The sequence below is a fragment of the Musca autumnalis genome, unplaced genomic scaffold (genome assembly GCF_047663935.1).
Source record: "Musca autumnalis isolate F117 unplaced genomic scaffold, ASM4766393v1 scaffold_2, whole genome shotgun sequence".
NCBI lineage: Eukaryota > Metazoa > Arthropoda > Insecta > Diptera > Muscidae > Musca > Musca autumnalis.
Window position 1 is genome coordinate 2,886,860 of NW_027411755.1, and position 19,967 is coordinate 2,906,826.

Genomic DNA, 19,967 nt, shown 5'->3' on the forward strand with positions numbered 1-19,967 from the left:
TCAATGAGGCACATTATGCCCATATGAAAGTGTATATACGCTCGTTAGCATAAAGGTATAAAAATCTCCTCAGCCATTTTCTTCTTCAGGTTAGTCCAGATTTTCCTAAATTTCCAGACTCAAAAAATTAAAAAAATCAACAAAAAGTCATCACCCTAGGCCAGTATTCTCTGTGTACTGTATTGATCTTCAGTAGATTATGTTCTGGGATTTCTTATTCAGATCGACGAAGAATAAAAATCATTTAAGACAGCTTATAGCTCTATTCAGTTCCAATCAGGTCATGAGAAATTCCTAGGTCAGAGGATTTTCTTGTGAGCTCGTGTGTTCCGCTCTATTTATTGAACTTTGATCTTCTCAACCCGCTCCGTCTGCCCCCTAAATATTTTGTTCAAACTTAGATCAATCTTTACCTACCACCACAAAGGCTCAATTTTTTGTCGTTAAAATGGTGTCCATGATAACCCTCGGAGGGAGTAACAAATTTGGTCCATATTTTACAGGTTCGAATATTAAATATATATCACTCCACTTTTTCGGGTACCCCCGCACAAAATGTCGAATTTTTTAGGTAAAGTACAATTTAAGATTAGATTTTTTTTTTTTTGAATTTTCTTGAATAGGCTGCGACATTTTTTCATGGGCAAGTCAATACTTTCTTCTTGAGATAATAGTCTAAACTCAAATACCTGATGGGCACAATAACTTACGAATGGGCAAACCGATTTGGCCGAACCTTGCAAATCGTAAAATGTGTTCAAGAGGATGTACATCGGATGACACATTCCCTTAAGCGGGGTACACACGATCAGTTGTGACTGTCGATTTTTTGCAAATATCGATAACTGTCAAACTGGCAAGCAAGCACAAAACATTTTGTGGTTGCCTGATGACTGGCAAAAATGAGCGGCTACACTGGCAAGCAACCGATTACTTGATCGTGTGTAGCCCGCTTTACAAAAGTTCAAAATTTTCCTTTAAATGCGTTTTAAAGAACGTTTGGTAATTTCTACCGAAGGTACTTTCTGATGTCTTATTTACTGTATTGTATTTTCGGTATTTTCGAATATGCACTGCGTATCGGTCCACTCCTACCATTGAAAATTCCATTTTTTTTTTCTTTTTGACATTTTTACTGCTGGTAGTCCTCGCGGCTCATATTACGACAGTATAATTTTTTCGGGGATAAGTCCATACCAATTAAGCTATGAAAATCCTATGGCCACCAACTATGGCTCTTAAAAGAAGTTCTCGATCTGATCCAATCATTGCACATGGTAATTATTTTTCTTCACCTTTGTCATATTCGAACATACGCGTACATCATTGTTCTCATCTAAAGAATACTCGGGGCAATCTATTTGCATTTAATGACACCATGGCCGAAATAATTTTTGAACCATTTTCACCCGTTTGATACTACTCTCAGCTGATTCATAAGAAATTAAACAACACCAAGGCCACTTAAACAAATTTTGCCTCTCTTCTACATATTTCATTCTTTTTTTGCTACCTCATATTAAACGTTATTTAATAAACATAAAAAATTATCTACCATTTGAAACTTTTTGACCAAACACTACAACAGGGAGAAAATACCACACAACACTCATCTTCACATTACGATACGATTCCTCCTTCGAGTAGTTGAAGGAGAAGAAACTTTTATTTATAAACACACATTTCATTGGTGTTAGCCTTGAAGTATGCAACAATCTAATAAAATAATTGCATAAATAAATTATATGATTCAGCATTGTTCTTGTAGCCGAATACTAGCCACAGTCGTTTCCATTATTCTACACTTTTCCATTGTTTCATTTAGGGTTGATGTGGAGGCAGTGGTTTGACCGGTATTGTGGCACCTCTGATACTTCTCCACTGTTGCTTCAACTCTCGAGATGGTATTTGTTACGGAGGGCGCTGGCGTTTGTTTAACAACAATTTATTAAATTTGCAGATGCTTGAACAGCCAACATGCACTTTTGTAACAACACCTAAATTTAGCACCCCGTTTTCCCCACCTCACTCACATTCATGCACGACGCATTCACTCACTCATAAGATCCCCTAAAGCATGCTTTAAAAAAATAAATGTTTGTTAGTACATAACATTTACAACATTACTCTTAAATGCTACAACTAAAGTCGTTTGGATCCAGCATTTTGGGTGAGTAAGACACGTTAGGAAGGAGGATGAGCGGGGAGTGGTTGGTGCTAAAAATTTATAAATCTTCAAAAGAAGTAACGTCACAAGAAGCAAACGGAGTATGCATGATAGAACATGGTGGCAATTGTGAATGTACATAAAGGGCAGTTAGCACTCACACACACATTCACACACACCGACAAACACAATTTGATGATGAAGAAGAATCACAAGCTAAACAAACACACCCAGAACGTCCGTCGTGACCACAATTGCAATGAAAATGAAATTTTCAGAAGCCATTGTGTAAATATAAATGTCTATCTATTGTTTGTGCTCCTCCTGATGCCACACACTGATATTCACATGGAATAATGGCATTCAGTTCCTTCTCTTGCCACTGTTGTTGTTGTTTATTTTCTGTTTTGATAAATTAGGCTTGTCAACTTTTAAGGCCAGAATACGAAAAGCTGCACCTTGTTGTCTTGGCCATAGTAGAATGCCAAAACAATGCTAGAATGCACCCAAAAAGTATGCTTCGTTTTTTCTTGTCTTGTATTGTATTTATTTTCTTTATTTCATTGCAAATATTCCTCCATTTGATGTAGCTAAGCAGTTTTGGTTGGAATGGGTGGTAGCAGTAGTGTGATTGCTGCACTCTCCTCACATATTCGTCACATACACATACATACACACACTCATACTTGTGCATTTAAACTTCCATTCACAACACATTTAAAAGAAAAACGTATTTTTTATTTGCTTTATTGTGGTCTGCATACAATTTTCTTACTCATTTCAGGGAATATGGAAGTGCACATTAGCCAGTCATTCCACGTCGGATGAGAATAGATTTACGACAACATTTGGCGTCATCAATGATCTCAAATTGTTTTTCTTTTGTATTGTTTTGACAAGTATCTGGGATATTCCTAAAGGATTTGAATTGAGTGGATTAAAGACATGTATGAATTTGTCAAAAAAAAAAAGATATTGTCTCAAATCTTTCCAACAATAACCAGGGGCATTTTTCTCATATCGAAGAGTGCAGATCGATTCTAGTTTTAGTTCAATAAAATGCGAAGTTCCTATTTAAAAGAAATATGCGCACTCATTATAATACTCTCAACCTTTAATGAAGATATAAATATATACTAGGGCCCAAAAAACGAAATTTTTTGAAAGGGTTACCCCTTAAATGGCGATCCGTCAACGTTAAACCTTTCTGCTTCTATAAAAGGGTGCTTCTATAGACCCTTTCTCAAAGAAAGGGTGCTTCTATAGACCCTTTCTCAAAGAAAGGTGCTTCTATAGACCCTTTCTCAAAGAAAGGGTGCTTCTATAGACCCTTTCTCAAAGAAAGGTTGCTTCTATAGACCCTTTCTCAAAGAAAGGGTGCTTCTATAGACCCTTTCTCAAAGAAAGGGTGCTTCTATAGACCCTTTCTCAAAGAAAGGGTGCTTCTATAGACCCTTTCTCAAAGAAAGGGTGCTTCTATAGACCCTTTCTCAAAGAAAGGGTGCTTCTATAGACCCTTTCTCAAAGAAAGGGTGCTTCTATAGACCCTTTCTTAAAGAAAGGGTGCTTCTATAGACCCTTTCTTAAAGAAAGGGTGCTTCTATAGACCCTTTCTTAAAGAAAGGGTGCTTCTATAGACCCTTTCTTAAAGAAAGGGTGCTTCTATAGACCCTTTCTTAAAGAAAGGGTGCTTCTATAGACCCTTTCTTAAAGAAAGGGTGCTTCTATAGACCCTTTCTTAAAGAAAGGGTGCTTCTATAGACCCTTTCTTAAAGAAAGGGTGCTTCTATAGACCCTTTCTTAAAGAAAGGGTGCTTCTATAGACCCTTTCTTAAAGAAAGGGTGCTTCTATAGACCCTTTCTTAAAGAAAGGGTGCTTCTATAGACCCTTTCTTAAAGAAAGGGTGCTTCTATAGACCCTTTCTTAAAGAAAGGGTGCTTCTATAGACCCTTTCTTAAAGAAAGGGTGCTTCTATAGACCCTTTCTTAAAGAAAGGGTGCTTCTATAGACCCTTTCTTAAAGAAAGGGTGCTTCTATAGACCCTTTCTTAAAGAAAGGGTGCTTCTATAGACCCTTTCTTAAAGAAAGGGTGCTTCTATAGACCCTTTCTTAAAGAAAGGGTGCTTCTATAGACCCTTTCTTAAAGAAAGGGTGCTTCTATAGACCCTTTCTTAAAGAAAGGGTGCTTCTATAGACCCTTTCTTAAAGAAAGGGTGCTTCTATAGACCCTTTCTTAAAGAAAGGGTGCTTCTATAGACCCTTTCTTAAAGAAAGGGTGCTTCTATAGACCCTTTCTTAAAGAAAGGGTGCTTCTATAGACCCTTTCTTAAAGAAAGGGTGCTTCTATAGACCCTTTCTTAAAGAAAGGGTGCTTCTATAGACCCTTTCTTAAAGAAAGGGTGCTTCTATAGACCCTTTCTTAAAGAAAGGGTGCTTCTATAGACCCTTTCTTAAAGAAAGGGTGCTTCTATAGACCCTTTCTTAAAGAAAGGGTGCTTCTATAGACCCTTTCTTAAAGAAAGGGTGCTTCTATAGACCCTTTCTTAAAGAAAGGGTGCTTCTATAGACCCTTTCTTAAAGAAAGGGTGCTTCTATAGACCCTTTCTTAAAGAAAGGGTGCTTCTATAGACCCTTTCTTAAAGAAAGGGTGCTTCTATAGACCCTTTCTTAAAGAAAGGGTGCTTCTATAGACCCTTTCTTAAAGAAAGGGTGCTTCTATAGACCCTTTCTTAAAGAAAGGGTGCTTCTATAGACCCTTTCTTAAAGAAAGGGTGCTTCTATAGACCCTTTCTTAAAGAAAGGGTGCTTCTATAGACCCTTTCTTAAAGAAAGGGTGCTTCTATAGACCCTTTCTTAAAGAAAGGGTGCTTCTATAGACCCTTTCTTAAAGAAAGGGTGCTTCTATAGACCCTTTCTTAAAGAAAGGGTGCTTCTATAGACCCTTTCTTAAAGAAAGGGTGCTTCTATAGACCCTTTCTTAAAGAAAGGGTGCTTCTATAGACCCTTTCTTAAAGAAAGGGTGCTTCTATAGACCCTTTCTTAAAGAAAGGGTGCTTCTATAGACCCTTTCTTAAAGAAAGGGTGCTTCTATAGACCCTTTCTTAAAGAAAGGGTGCTTCTATAGACCCTTTCTTAAAGAAAGGGTGCTTCTATAGACCCTTTCTTAAAGAAAGGGTGCTTCTATAGACCCTTTCTTAAAGAAAGGGTGCTTCTATAGACCCTTTCTTAAAGAAAGGGTGCTTCTATAGACCCTTTCTTAAAGAAAGGGTGCTTCTATAGACCCTTTCTTAAAGAAAGGGTGCTTCTATAGACCCTTTCTTAAAGAAAGGGTGCTTCTATAGACCCTTTCTTAAAGAAAGGGTGCTTCTATAGACCCTTTCTTAAAGAAAGAGCCTCTCTGGGTAATGGTCCAAAAGCTCTAAAAAACCCCCGCAGGCACAAACTAAACAGAACGTAAGTATATCCTTTTTGTCCATCCCTCAATTACACCTCACAATCCATATAGAATTTCCCATACAATTCAATGTGTGCATAAGTTTTGTTGAAAAAAAACATTGAGAAATATTAAGGTTTGTCTTTGCATTTGCAAGCAATTGTACGAGCCAAAGTTGTGGAGTGTGGCCTGAAAGGCACCAGTTGAGGAAACGGAAATGTGCAAAATTTTCGCCAAATTAGGTGGTCGTTTTCTTGCTTCTATTCCAATGAATCTATGCTGTGTTCACGTATCCCCACTACTGCTCCCCTCCACCACCAAACCCGCAATTGTTACATTTTCAATTGCAAACTTTTGGGAAAGGGATACGCCTTAGAAGAGCCAAAAAAGGGGGTCAGTAATTTTGTGGAAGTAGTTTGTTGGTCGTTTGGTTATTTGGTTATTTGGTCTATTTTTTGCTGTTAAGAGTTGGGTAAGTGCAATAACAAACCTATGTATGTGTGTGTATGTTTGGGTGTGGTGTTCAGACACACACACACCACTAGGACGTTTTGAGGTAATTTTCGTTCGTTTGCTGTATAAATTTAAGTTTTTATTTTTCTAAACAAAACCGAAAAATTCCAAAAGTAATTTCATATTGAAGTTGTGAATTTACTTATTTTGTAGGTCGAAAATTGAAAATTACATTTTCATTGCACTCAAAACAAATATATCCAGTATTCACTTTATTCACCACTAAATGTCAAACAAATGCAGGCAGAAGAATTTTGGGAGGGAAGGTAAAAAGAGTAAAGAGCACACACTTGCCATTTGCAGAGACTCCTGGTAGGCATCAGCAAATAGTTAATGGTCAAAGTTGGGAATGTTTGTGTTAAGCCAAGAGTAAAAACAGAAACTTTGACTGGCAACAATTAAAATGTAGCCAAATCAAATATGCAAGGGGAGAAGGTGGAGAGATAGAAGATGAACAAGAAAATATTATATATATTTTTTAAATATGGCTTTAGAGAGATTTAAATTTGATATCAAAAACCTTACAACTACCACTAAATCCCGCTTTAAAAAGCAAAACTGCACTTTGGCAATAGCCTAATTAGAAAAGAGTTGGTATAGTTTGCATATTCCTCCCGTACTCTGTTTGCCTGGATTTTCATTCGTTTCTTATGCACCATACACTTTTGTTTAGATATACATTTAAAGTTGTAAACAAATCTTTGGAGAAATAACGTCAACAATAAAAACCAACAAAAAATTGCTTTTGTTCCTCGTTTGCATACAAAATATGGCCGAAATGGCGACGTCAAACCTAAAACCACATGGCCAAAACCAACGCAAAACACTCAGAAGAAGAAATATCCAAACGACGACTTTGTCTATAACATAACTGACTTTCAGCCTGCCTGCCAGCCAGCCAACCAGCTGCATGCCTGCTCGGCTGGCTGGTTATTATACCCGGTTTGGGCCTAAAAACCAATCTCATATTCATAAAATATTCCAAGCTACTCACTTATACTCGTAAAGTTGCCTCGCTGTTGTTGCATAGAGAAAAATAAACAACGAAAATTTCCCAAAAAAAGATGAGAAAGAAACTTATATATTTTTATTTGGATACAAAAACTACTGCCATAATTTGCTAGAGTTTGGCATGGCCGACAAAGTAATTCCCAACACATTAGTAGTAAAATTTGGGAATAAGCAAATAATCAAAGGTTACCACGGCTAATCATAAGCCAACCAATTCACACAAACCCGGGGGTAGTGCTAGGATGCCAGTCTGCTTTCAAAGAAGATGCAAAAGATGGAGTCTTTCACAACAATCCGAAAATTTAGATGATGCGATTGAAGTCTGTCTTCTCTCGCACAAGATATCCAATATTTAGTTAAAATTAGACTACAAAGAATACTTTCGGTAAGAATTTCCAAACGATTCTCGGACAGACCCTAAACTGAAATGTTGAACTTTTCTGAAGGAGGTACCCTAAGGAGTAGACTGACAAGGCCCATTTTCGTACTTAAACTATGTTTGGGCAAACTATTACGAGATCCAACATTTGGGCCAAATTGGTTGCTCCGTTTATGAGATATTGCCTTTACCATGTTAGCGAATATATTTCAACATTGGTGGGGGATGTACCGTAAGGAGTGTACAGATTGGCACCATCATCGAACTTTGTCTAAGATTTGAAGAAATATTAGGATATGAAAAGTTTAGAACAACCCAGTATCCAGTTCAAAAGATGTCGTGGGCACAGCCGTAGGATGGGTTTAAAGCATTCGGTTCATTTTCTTAGGATGTATGAAATTGTCGTCGTAATGGGGGTAGCGAATACAATTTGTTGAAAAAAAGGAGGTCACGTCTCTTTTAAGCCACACCCCTGAGAGACCACGTCTCTTTTAAGCCACACCCTCTATGAAAAACGCCTCCTTTAAGCCACACCCCTGAGAGACCACGCATCTTTTAAGCCACACCCTCTATGAAAAACGCCTCCTTTAAGCCACCCCCCTTATTAACCACGCCTCTTTCAAGCCACCCCCTTATTAACTACGCCCCTTTCAAGCCACCCCCTTATTAACCACGCCTCTTTGAAGCCACTCCCCTTATTAACTAAGCCTCTGTCAAGCCACACCCCTGAGAGACCACGCCTCTTTTAAGCCACACCCTTTATGAAAAACGCCTCTTTAAAGCCACGCCTCCTTTAAGAAACTCCCATTACAGACCAAGCATCATTTAAGCCACACCTCTTAACACCTCTTTTAAGCCACACCCCTTATTGACCCTTACAGACCACGCATCTTTTAATCCACACCCCTTATTGACCCCTACAGACCACCCACCTTTTAATCCACACCCCTTATAGGCCACGCCACCTTTTAAGTCACACCCCTTATAGGCCACACCCGTTTTAAGCCACACCCCTTATAGAACATGCCCCTTTCAAACCACTCTTCTTTTAATCCACACCCCTTATAGACCACACTCCTCATAGACCACGCCCCTCATAGACCACACTCCTTAAAGACCACGCCCCTTATAGACCACGCCCCTCATAGACCGCACTCCTTAAAGACCACGCCCCTCATAGACCACACTCCTTAAAGACCACGCCCCTCATAGACCACGCCACTCATAGAGCATACTCCTTAAAGACCACGCCCCTCATAGAGCACACTCCTTAAAGACCACGCCCCTCATAGACCACGCCCCTCATAGAGCACACTCCTTAAAGACCACGCCCCTCATAGACCACGCCCCTCATAGAGCACACTCCTTAAAGACCACGCCCCTCATAGACCACGCCCCTCATAGAGCACACTCCTTAAAGACCACGCCCCTCATAGACCACGCCACTCATAGACCACACTCCTTAAAGACCACGCCCCTCATAGACCACGCCCCTCATAGACCACGACCCTTATAGACCACACTCCTTAAAGACCACGCCCCTTATAGACCACGCCACTTTTAAGCCACACCCCTTATAGACCACACTCCTTAAATACCACTCCCCTCATAGACCACGCCCCTCATAGACCACGCCCCTCATATACCACGCCCCTTATAGACCACACTCCTTAAATACCACTCCCCTCATAGACCACGCCCCTTATAGACCACACTCCTTAAATACCACGCCCCTCATAGACCACGCCTCTTTTAAGCCACAACCCTTTATAGACCACGCCCCTCATAGACCACGCCCCTTATAGACCACACCTCTTTTAAGCCACACCCCTTATATACCACGCCTCTTTTAAGCCACAACCCTTTATAGACCACACCCCTTATAGACAACGCCTATTTTAAGCCACACCCCTTATATACCACGCCTCCTTTTAGCTACAACCCTTTATAGACCACACCCCTTATGGACCACGCCTCTTTTAAGCCACACCCCTTATATACCACGCCTCCTTTTAGCTACAACCCTTTATAGACCACACCCCTTATGGACCACTCCTCTTTTAAGCCACAACCCTTTATAGACCACGCCCCTCATAGACCACGCCCCTTATAGACCACGCCTCTTTTAAGCCACACCCCTTATATACCACGCCTCCTTTTAGCTACAACCCTTTATAGACCACACCCCTTATGGACCACGCCTCTTTTAAGCCACACCCCTTATATACCACGCCTCCTTTTAGCTACAACCCTTTATAGACCACACCCCTTATGGACCACGCCTCTTTTAAGCCACACCCCTTATATACCACGCCTCCTTTTAGCTACAACCCTTTATAGACCACACCCCTTATGGACCACGCCTCTTTTAAGCCACACCCCTTATATACCACGCCTCCTTTTAGCTACAACCCTTTATAGACCACACCCCTTATGGACCACGCCTCTTTTAAGCCACACCCCTTATAGACCACGCCTTTTTTAGGACACACCCCTCATAGACCACACCCCTTATACACCACACCCATTATAGAACAAGCCTCTTTTAAGCAACACCCCTTATAGAACACGACTCTTTTAAGCCACACCTCTTATAGAACACGCCTTTTTTAAGCCACACCCCTTATAGACCTCGTCTTTTTTGCAGCAAAACTGAACATGTTCCGACTATACGGCTTGTTTGGTGAACTACAATGTGTTTGCCTGAAGTCTCGGGAGAAATTTGAAAAAGGCACAAGAGAAGAAGAAGAACAAGAGAAATCATTGTGCACTATGGCAATGCGAGTTCTCAAACATCGATTCAAAGCAAAGCCTTTTGGACCGGATAAAACGTTGAATTGCCGTACCTGACCTGACTTAGCACCCAATGACTTTATTTGATACCCACACATTAAGAAAGAATAAGGCGTGGTCAACGATTTTCGTCGCCAGAAAATGCTGTTGAAGCGTTTAAAAACCGGAGTACGTTAAGGCTAAAAACTATCAAATTTTCCGAGAAAAATTCATGCGGTGCATATAAATGAGAATCATTTCCACAGTGTGTGAATATAATTCTCATTCGCTTCCTTTTGCTACCCACATAAGTATTTCGGTTTTGGACACCAGAAGTCGTGAAGTGCTGGAGTCAACCGAAGATACACGAAGTTGACGTGTCGCCTGGTACCCAACATAAACGAAGCTTCCTGCGAGACGTTCGCTTCCGTGACTCGTTCGCTTCTCTTGTATACACTGCGATTCGTTCGCTTCCGCGACTCGTTCGCTTCTGTTGTATACACTGCGATTCGTTCGCTTCCGCGATTCGTTTGCTTCCGCGACTCGTTCGCTTCCGCGATTCGTTCGCTTCCGCGACTCGTTCGCTTCCGCGATTCATTCGCTTCCGCGACTCGTTCGCTTCCCTCTAAATACGATCGTCTTCTCGTTTCATGCTGACTGAACCAAAGGGCCTCAACGAGAACCACCAACCCGACTACCACAGCCGAATCCAGAGCCGAGGGTCACCGCACGATTTCACCTAGCCGAGGATATCAACCCGAGTCGCTCCAACACGACCGCACCAAACCAAGTAACTTCAACCCGAGTCGCTCCAACACGACTGCACCAAGTCAAGTAACTTCAACCCGAGTCGCATCAACACGACTACACTGAGTCGAGTATCATCAACCCGAGTCACTCCAACACGACTACACTAAGCCGAGTATCATCAACCCGAAGACATCAGCCCGAGTCCCTTCAGCACGACTACACCAAGCCGAGTAATATCAACCCGAGTCTCTTCAACACGACTACACTAAGCCGAGTAACATCAACCCGAGTCGCTTCAACACGACTACACCAAGCCGAATACCATCAACCCGAGTCGATTCAACACGACCACAAAACCCAGAAGCCAAACAAGCAGAGTCATTGGGTGCGAGTACTACAGCCGAGCATCAACGTAACGACCACTACCACTGGGTACGATCAAGCCAACACCTGCCACCAGCGCTACAACTACAACTTTACCAACATCACTCTTTCTCGTGTCGCCCGAAGACGATTGACTACGAGCCCACAGTAAGGTTCCACCCAGCTGAGACGAATAACCACCATATATAATTGCATTTATCACATAAGTATCGACATGTTAATCATAAATTAAGCAACAAGGGGTGATAATAAAGAATTGAATTGTCATCACCCGTGTTTTCACTTAAAGTTTCGTGGGTCCTTGAGTTGACCCTGGCTGCGACTGAACTCACCTCAGCCTTAGACAAAACCCCCGTTATATCATTCCTTTCGTAGGATTTTTAAGAGCTGTTATCGTTGTTATCGGAATTACAAGGACAAATCGGTTGTTCCGTTCATGAGTTACATCGACTCCAATTTGTCTAAAACGGATTTCCTCCAAACATTTACATATGTATGTATATGGTATCAATGGTATCAATATGAATTTTCGAAATTTTTTCTCAAAAATGATTTTCTGTAGCACGGATGAATGAACTTTTGCCTATTGATCACAAAACTAACGTTTACTCCATGGAAATAAAAAAGTCCACGCACAAATCGATTTTAAATAATATATTTTTTTTTTTTTTTTTGAAAAAAATTATGAAAAGAAAAACAACAACAACGCAACTGATTTCTAGCATAACTCAATTCTACAAATCAAAACGGGAACTTCTTGGATTTTTGTCGCACAGAAATTAAAACTTTTTTTGGAACATTAGAAATTTAGAACTGCAATACCCCCCGAGCCAACCTCTTAGACATCCAAGCTTTATAATCCCTATTATTTTTGTGGGTTACAAACCCATGGATTAAATCAAGTAAGAAACTCACACACATATAGGACTGGTAAAATTTACTAAGGAAACATAGATGGAAACAAATACGTGAAGTTTGTTTTTCTTCTACTTAGTAGTCGTTTTTTCTTTTACTTAACTAACAAATGCAAAACATAGGAAACCCTTCGCTCAGCCTAAACGCTACGTAGCAAAACGAGTGGGGTGTATGGTAAGCAGGCATATGCATTAGCCAGCTTGAATTTGTTGCTCTCTTACTTGTTAGAGACTTGTTAAGGGCCGTTAGTTTGTTGTTTTTGTCTATTCCCAGCGTAGAATCTCATCATGTAATGCATTTTATTTTAAACCAATTTTTCCGGTAAAGTTTGTTTTTCTCTTGATTTCCTATGCAGGGCTGCTTTTTACTTAAATTGACATTAACATACGGAAATTTTTAGTTTATGTTTATGACAACAAGAGGAAGTCAACAACGTTGTGGTTCTATAATGTTCTTACTCTTGTTGTTGTTGTGAACTAACTTTACCAAAAATATATGCACGTTTTTTACATAAAACATAAGGGAAGCACTGAAAAAAAAACTTCTAAATCGACCTTACAACTTGTGTGATATATTGAGTGGCTTCATATTTGTGACAACAACAATCTAAACACTGGAGTAGGCAATAATATTGAACACAGCACAGAATGTCTGTTGTATATGGTAAATTGTTGCAACATCATGACCCATGTACATTGGTAACTCAATAGGATGTTATAAAAACACCTGGGAAACTATGCACAAAAATGTGAACTGTTTTTGTGGTCCTATTTGATTTTGTTTTTATTTCATTGAAGTTAATCATGTACATGTTCATGATTCCCATCGTTTATGGCCTAGAGTCTGTCAATTTAAAATTTTGTATTAAATAGTTTTACCTCAGGGCCACATATCACTAGAGTATGTTTCAAGAATTTTGCTAAAAAGTAGTTTTTACATTAAAGTTGAACTGAGTAATGGAAGAAGATTGTTTGCAAATAAATAATCAATGGCAGGAGGGTAATACTATTTATTGGCCTATGTGGTATCGCTCTCTGGTTTATTATTATGTACAACAAAATTTTCAACACAAGTAACAAATATACAAATTATGGTTTCTAGAATACATTCAATTAAAATTTATGTAAAATATTTGAATTAAACTTTTAGAAAATGTTTATTAAAATATTTTTATTTAGAAGTAAAAAAAAACAACAACAACATTCCTCAACTTTTCACATTTTTACCAGTCTACATGTAAACCTATGATTTTTTAATTAATTGAATTAATCGAGCTAACATGACCTAAGAAGTTTGTGTTGAAAAAGTGAATTCTATCAAAGTCCCACACTTATGATTTTTTTGTTAATAATAAATATAGAAATCACTTCATTCGCTCACACAAAAACCCAATTTGTACCCAGAGTTTTGTTGGCGAACACCCGTTCACGTGCAGCCACAATACATATCCGTTTCCGGAATAGAACAACTTACCACTCCGTTGGCACAAATGACGCTCGTTTATCAGAACGTCTTACAACGCCTTCTCTTTTTCCTACTCGCTGCCGTGTCATGTGAGTGATACGAAACAAATAATAGAAAGAAATTTGTCACTCAGCTAAGAGCTGCTATTAATATTTGCAACATACTATGTGCAAAAAAGGATTTTTTTGTTTGTTGTTGTCCCTTCTTTTTCTTCTACTCTCTTGCAATTTTATTCCCACTGAGAAATATGGAATTCTATTTCACGTTTCAAATCGAATTCATGTTCACATATGTTTGATTCTCAACTCGTGTGATCCCCAAATGCCAATGTCGAACGGAGTGCTTCGTATAGTTTTGGTTTGCCCATTAAATGCCAAATAAATTTGTCGACTAAAGACGTTAATAAAACTAAAATTTGAACATTTATTGAGATTCCGGTGTGTATGTGGGTGGGATGTTACGGTAGAAAATTTGACATTAAATTAAATGACCGGAAACTAACGAACAAATATAAAAGTCTTAAATGTGTGATCGCTTCAATATTGTAGCAGTGTGTGTGTATAAAAAGTTGAATATAGTCATTGTAGCAAATCAATCGAAAACTTTTACAATTTAAAGAATATGTCTTCAGTTAACATTTGTAGTGTAGGAAACAAAGGAACAGTGGTTTCAAGGCATAAATATGTATTTGAAATACATTTTAAATCGAAGAAGACTAAACTAAAGATAAGTCTCAGATGAGTTTGATGCCTGTTACAGCCGATCAGCATCATCCGACGTGGGAGCATATCACGGGTATAATATGGATTTATTGCATATCACCAAAATGTAGAAGCCCGGTCCAAAAACCCTAATATTATGACGAACGGTTATATGCCTGATATTAGTTCGCTTTTGGAAGGCTATAACCGTCTGGTGCTAGGGGACTTCTGGCTGAGCAAATTTATAGCTTCACATTTGTAATTGCCACAGCTCACCAGACATACCATTAAGGCACACGATCATTTCCCTTGGCTCAAACCACCTCCCTGTAGACATATCCGTTAACATACAACCGGACTTCATTGTCTCTGACCATAGAAAAGCCAATGGGCAAAGATTCAGAGTATTTACCAATCGCTACAAAGAGATGCCCTACCCTCAGATGGTCGGGTAGATGAGAGACACTTTCGAGACCTCATCACAGCTGCAACCGCTCGACCAAATATCCCAACAGATGCGACGGGATTAGCAAATCAGCGTGATGACCTTCGTCGTACAAACTCTGAAAACCCAAGAGTTAGGGAACTTAGAGTTAGGTTAGAGTGGCAGCCGGTATCACAAGATCACATAGACCTATTGAGGTCCCCAGGGAACTTACTTGCTAATATGCGAGCATAAGCGGAAAAAGTGGCTAGACCATCTGAAGCAAGCCATCCTGTAGTAATGGATTGAGTAAATTGTGGGCAACGGTTAAACCACTCTCGAATCAGAGAAAGAAAGATGACAAAACTGCTGTCACGAAAGTAACATTCATCAGTATGACAGAGACAGATCTGAAGAGATGCGTATTATTAAAAACCGGTAATTTATAGAGTACCCCGAGATTGATGGGATGTAGACGAGTGCTCTACAACGGACACACCTCTCAGCTGAGGAGGTAGCACCACAATTAAAGATGAGTAATGTTGAAGATGTCATCGGAAACGAAAAATCATCAAAAGGGTTAGGGCCACATAAATGGTGGTATTGATTAAGCAACAAGATGAACCCAGAGTTGAGTATTTTACATGTGTCATCAATTTATCGTTACCCTCCTATATTGTAGCACAAATGTGGAAAGGCTGCAAGCAAAGGCGTCGTACATGCCAATTTACCTCCTGTCGACAGTAGTGAAAATCTTAGAGGCGCTACTCCTCTCCATAGTGAGAAGTTCTTTCCCATTTGCCCAACATCATTATGGATTCCGGGAAATGCCCAGCACCACAACAATACTACACACCATATCCGCACATATCAGTCAAGGACAGACCCAGAACATGCCATGCGACCGAACAGTTATGGTGGCTCTTGACCTATCATAGGCTTTTGTCAACCTACCATCAACCATGCCAAGCTGTTCGAGGACATAAAGACGAGAGAAGTCGCGTTGGTGGAATTCCGAAATAAGAAGTCCAAGACTCGTAGAGTAAGACAGAGAGTTCTCCAAGACGAGATGATATCTCCGTAACTGTTTAATCTTCATGAAATTCCACACCATATAGACGGAATAGATATCGTACTATATGATGGCACGATCTTGGCGACGTGTCCTATCGTCGATGATATATGTGATAGGTTAAATATCTATTTATATGGCTGACTTAGTGCAGTTTTTCCATCTGAGGAATGTGCAAATATCCGTCGATAAATTCACGACCACCTAGACGGTTGTAATGAAGCAGCCCCTGACCATATTGATCGATGGTGTCCTGATTTCGACCCCAAGATATTGGATGTAACGTTCGATAACATATTAAAGTCGTCCGCACAAACCGCTGCTATTTGTGATATGATCAGAAGTAGGAACAAGATCCTCGAGTCGCTGGCCGGCAACACTTGGGGTGCTGACGAAGAAACCTTTTTACCTCTTACAAATCTATAGGCCGGGCTGTGGTAAGTTATGCGGCACCACTGTCGTATGTAAATATTACCGATATACAGTGGAAGAATATTCAAACCTGGCAGAGTGTCAGTCCGAGCTTGAGTATCAATACCACAATCTAGTGCACAAACATTCCAGAACCAAGACCGTCAGGAGATCAAAGAGTCTGTCAGGCATTCATACTGATGCAGTTGCGAGAGCAATACGAAACATATTGTGAATGCCGTAACTTGGAGACTGCCCTAATCTATCGCAGCAGATTAACGCCGATTGAACGTGAGTGGTCTTCGTCTTGATAAGACCCGGACGATACATCCGCCTCAACTCGTACTGTAGTTCGATTCTCTAACTCATTTTTTGAGTTACCGACAATTATCGGTAAAATTAAAATGCTTATAATTTCGGTTGGGTGCCACCGTGGTGCAATGGTATGCACGCCCGCCTTGCACGCAGAAGGTCGGGGGTTCGATTCCCCGACCAGGCAACATCAAACATTTTTCAACGGTGGCAAAATACCCCTCAGTAATGTTGGCGACATTTCCTGAGTATCTCAGCCTTGAAAAACTTCTCCACAAGTGGTGTCTTAAGACACGCCGTTCGGACTCGGCGATAAACAGTAGGTCCCATATCATTGAGCTAATATGAATCGGGGTGCACTCATTGATATGTGAGAAGTCTCCCTTGTCCCGTATGGGATGTTGTGGAACAATGTTTTTTGTTTTTATAATTTCGGTAATTACCGATGTTTTTCGGTAAGTTAGCGACGAATAAAAAGCAGTCGTAAAGTTCTACCGATAGCAAGAGTGTTGACAACTTTTTTGAACTTTTCATTCATAATTTTGCGTTTTAATTTTACCGATTTTTGTCGGTAACTCAAAAATTGAGTTAGAGAATCGCACTACTGAGCCCTAATTGATGGCACGATATTCAACTCGTGTCCTGAATGTCGAACAAAGAATTTTAATGGTCAGAACAGCAAACTAACAGCTGTTGTTGCCCTTTTTCCAATACGTAGAAGTCAGTAGTGGGATTCTCTAAGGCATTTTTATACCCTCAGCATTTATGCTAACGAGGGTATATACACTTTCATACGGGCAAAATGTGCCTCATCGAAATAATGGTTTTAGACCCCAAGTATGTTTGGACGAAATGTGTTTCAGACAATTTGGAGTCGATTGAGCAATGTCCGTCCGTCTGTCTGGCTGGCTGGCTGGCTGGAGCGCACGATAAATCTCGAACGGATGAACCGATTCGGTTCAAATTTTGGCTTTCGTAATATTTTGCCCAAACTTAGTTTAAGTTCGAAGATGAGCTATATCGGTCCACTCCTTCCGGTACCTCCCCCACAAAAGTTCGAAAATGTTCGGAAAATTTGTGCGCACGATAACTCTTGAAGGGAGTAACCGATTTGGTTCATACTTTGCCCATCGTGGAGCGTGTACCAGACTTAGATCAGGTTTTAATATGGACTCAATCGGTCCACTCCGTCGGGTACCTCCCCGCAATTTGGAAAAGTTCAGTTTAGGACCATCTCTCGAATCGCTTTGATTTTTGCTTTAGCAACTTGTATTCACTGCCCTCCATACGCCGGTATAAGTTTCATCAGGGGCAAGTCCATACTTCCTGAGAAAATAGCCTGAAAGTTGCAAAAAACCCCTATGACACCGTGTGAGGAGGTTGGAGGGCAAAATAACTCTCGAACAGGTCTGCCGATTCGGTCCAAAGTTTGGCCTTAGTAATATTTTGTCCAAACATAGTTTAAGTTCGAAGATAAGCCATATCGGTCCACTCCTTCAGATACCTCCCCCACAAAGGTTCAAAAATGTTCGGAAAAATTGTGCGTACGACCATACTTTACACATCCTAATATATCTACCAGATATAGATCAGGTTCACATATGGACTATATTTGTCCACTCCATCCGGTACCTCCCACACAAAATTTCGGATGTTCACTTTAAGACCTGCTTTCGAATCGCTTTGATTTTTGTTGAAGCAACTTGCATTCGCTGCCTCAATTGTGATGGTAAAAGTTGTTTCAGGGGCAAGTCCATACTTCTTGAGCAAACATCCCTGAAGTTGTAAAAAAACCCTATGGTACCATATGTAGTGGCTGGATATCCATTCTATTTAGTATCTCCTCCGCAAAACTTTTGATCTCTAATCCTAATCAAAATTTTTGACAGTTCAAACGCCCAAAATTTTTAAAACTCCCTAAATACATGCGTTTTTTGGGAAAAAATTGTTGCAATATACACAGGCTGAGGGTATATCTCTGTCGGCCGACTGATACTTTTTTACTTGTTTATTTATCGACAAATATCGATAAAATTAAAATGCTTACAATTTCGGTAATTAACGATGTTTCTCGGTAAGTTAGCGACGAATAAAAAGTAGTCGCAAATTTCTACCGACAACAACAGTGATGCCAACTTTTATTTGAACTTTTTATTTACAATTTTGCGATTTAATTTTAACTAAAGATGGTTTTCTTCTTCGTTCTTTTGTGTATGCCCAAATTTTGTTATTACTTGGGCAAAATTGATAGAAATTTTCATTATTTTATAAACAATTTCCTAAGGAATCAATCAGTCAATGCGAATATGAATTTGTATTATATGTATATATGATATCTGCTAGTCTGTAAAAATTATTAGATCCTTTGGACCCACTGTACATTAGCTATTTTAAAAAACCCACAAAAGGGCGCTATGCCAATATATTTCGATTTTTTTTTCAATAGCTACATTTTAGTGGTGGTATAACGAAAAAGGACAAAAAAACAAGCAAACTTACCGTTGTGTTGAAGGTCGACCGGCAATCCATATGGCAAACAAGGATATCATAAAACTTGCAAAATCGGTTAACAAGTGAGCAGCATCTGTTGCAATTGCCAAACTATTTGACCAAATGCCACCTGTAAAATGATTGTAACATGAGAAATATTGTCTTTTGTTTTTGTTGTTGTTTTTGTACTTTAACATTTTGTTTTTATTTCGAGCATAGCCTTCCGCCCTACACTAACCAACCAACGACAGGAAGGTATCATTTGTTCTGTTCATGCTTTTCTGAAGTTCAAGCGCCTGGAGGGCAATCGACAGGCAGCAGCAGCGGCAGCAACACGAAACAAAAGAATCCAATACAACAACACTGAAAAGGCGGAGTTGTCCGTTTGTCTATGAGTCCAATAAAATGTACACGGATGACCTTTTCACATTGTCATACCCCCCAAAAAAAGCAATGTATGGCATTGGAATGCCAGCGAAAGAAGAAGAAGAAGAAGTGCTGAGTTGAGTGGGTGGCTTGGGCATGCAAAAGGCAAACAGCAACGACTTGCTACAACTTTCGAAATGACTGACATGACATTACATCACACAAAAAAAAAGAACACACATACCATTTACCAAACCAGAATTGCAATGAAATGCAGCAATTCTCAAAGAAGTTAGTTTTGCCTTTCGCAAGTAGAGTATAATTGATGGAATCGAATGATATGACCACCACCAGTTAAATGACACTGATATTGTGAGATCTTTTTTTTAACGAAACGTAATG

At 39.8% G+C, this 19,967-nt stretch overlaps 1 protein-coding gene across 3 annotated transcripts in view; it reads right to left on the reverse strand.

Moving 5' to 3' along the window:
• ZnT35C (solute carrier family 30 member 3) overlaps positions 1 to 19,967 on the reverse strand; it is a 159,282-nt gene that overhangs the window by 71,960 nt on the left and 67,355 nt on the right. For all 3 annotated transcript variants that reach the window (XM_073966539.1, XM_073966540.1, XM_073966541.1), the window contains one exon: positions 19,209 to 19,329. In XM_073966539.1, coding sequence (XP_073822640.1) covers positions 19,209 to 19,329 — 121 coding nt within the window. The remainder of the gene's footprint in view (positions 1 to 19,208; positions 19,330 to 19,967) is intronic.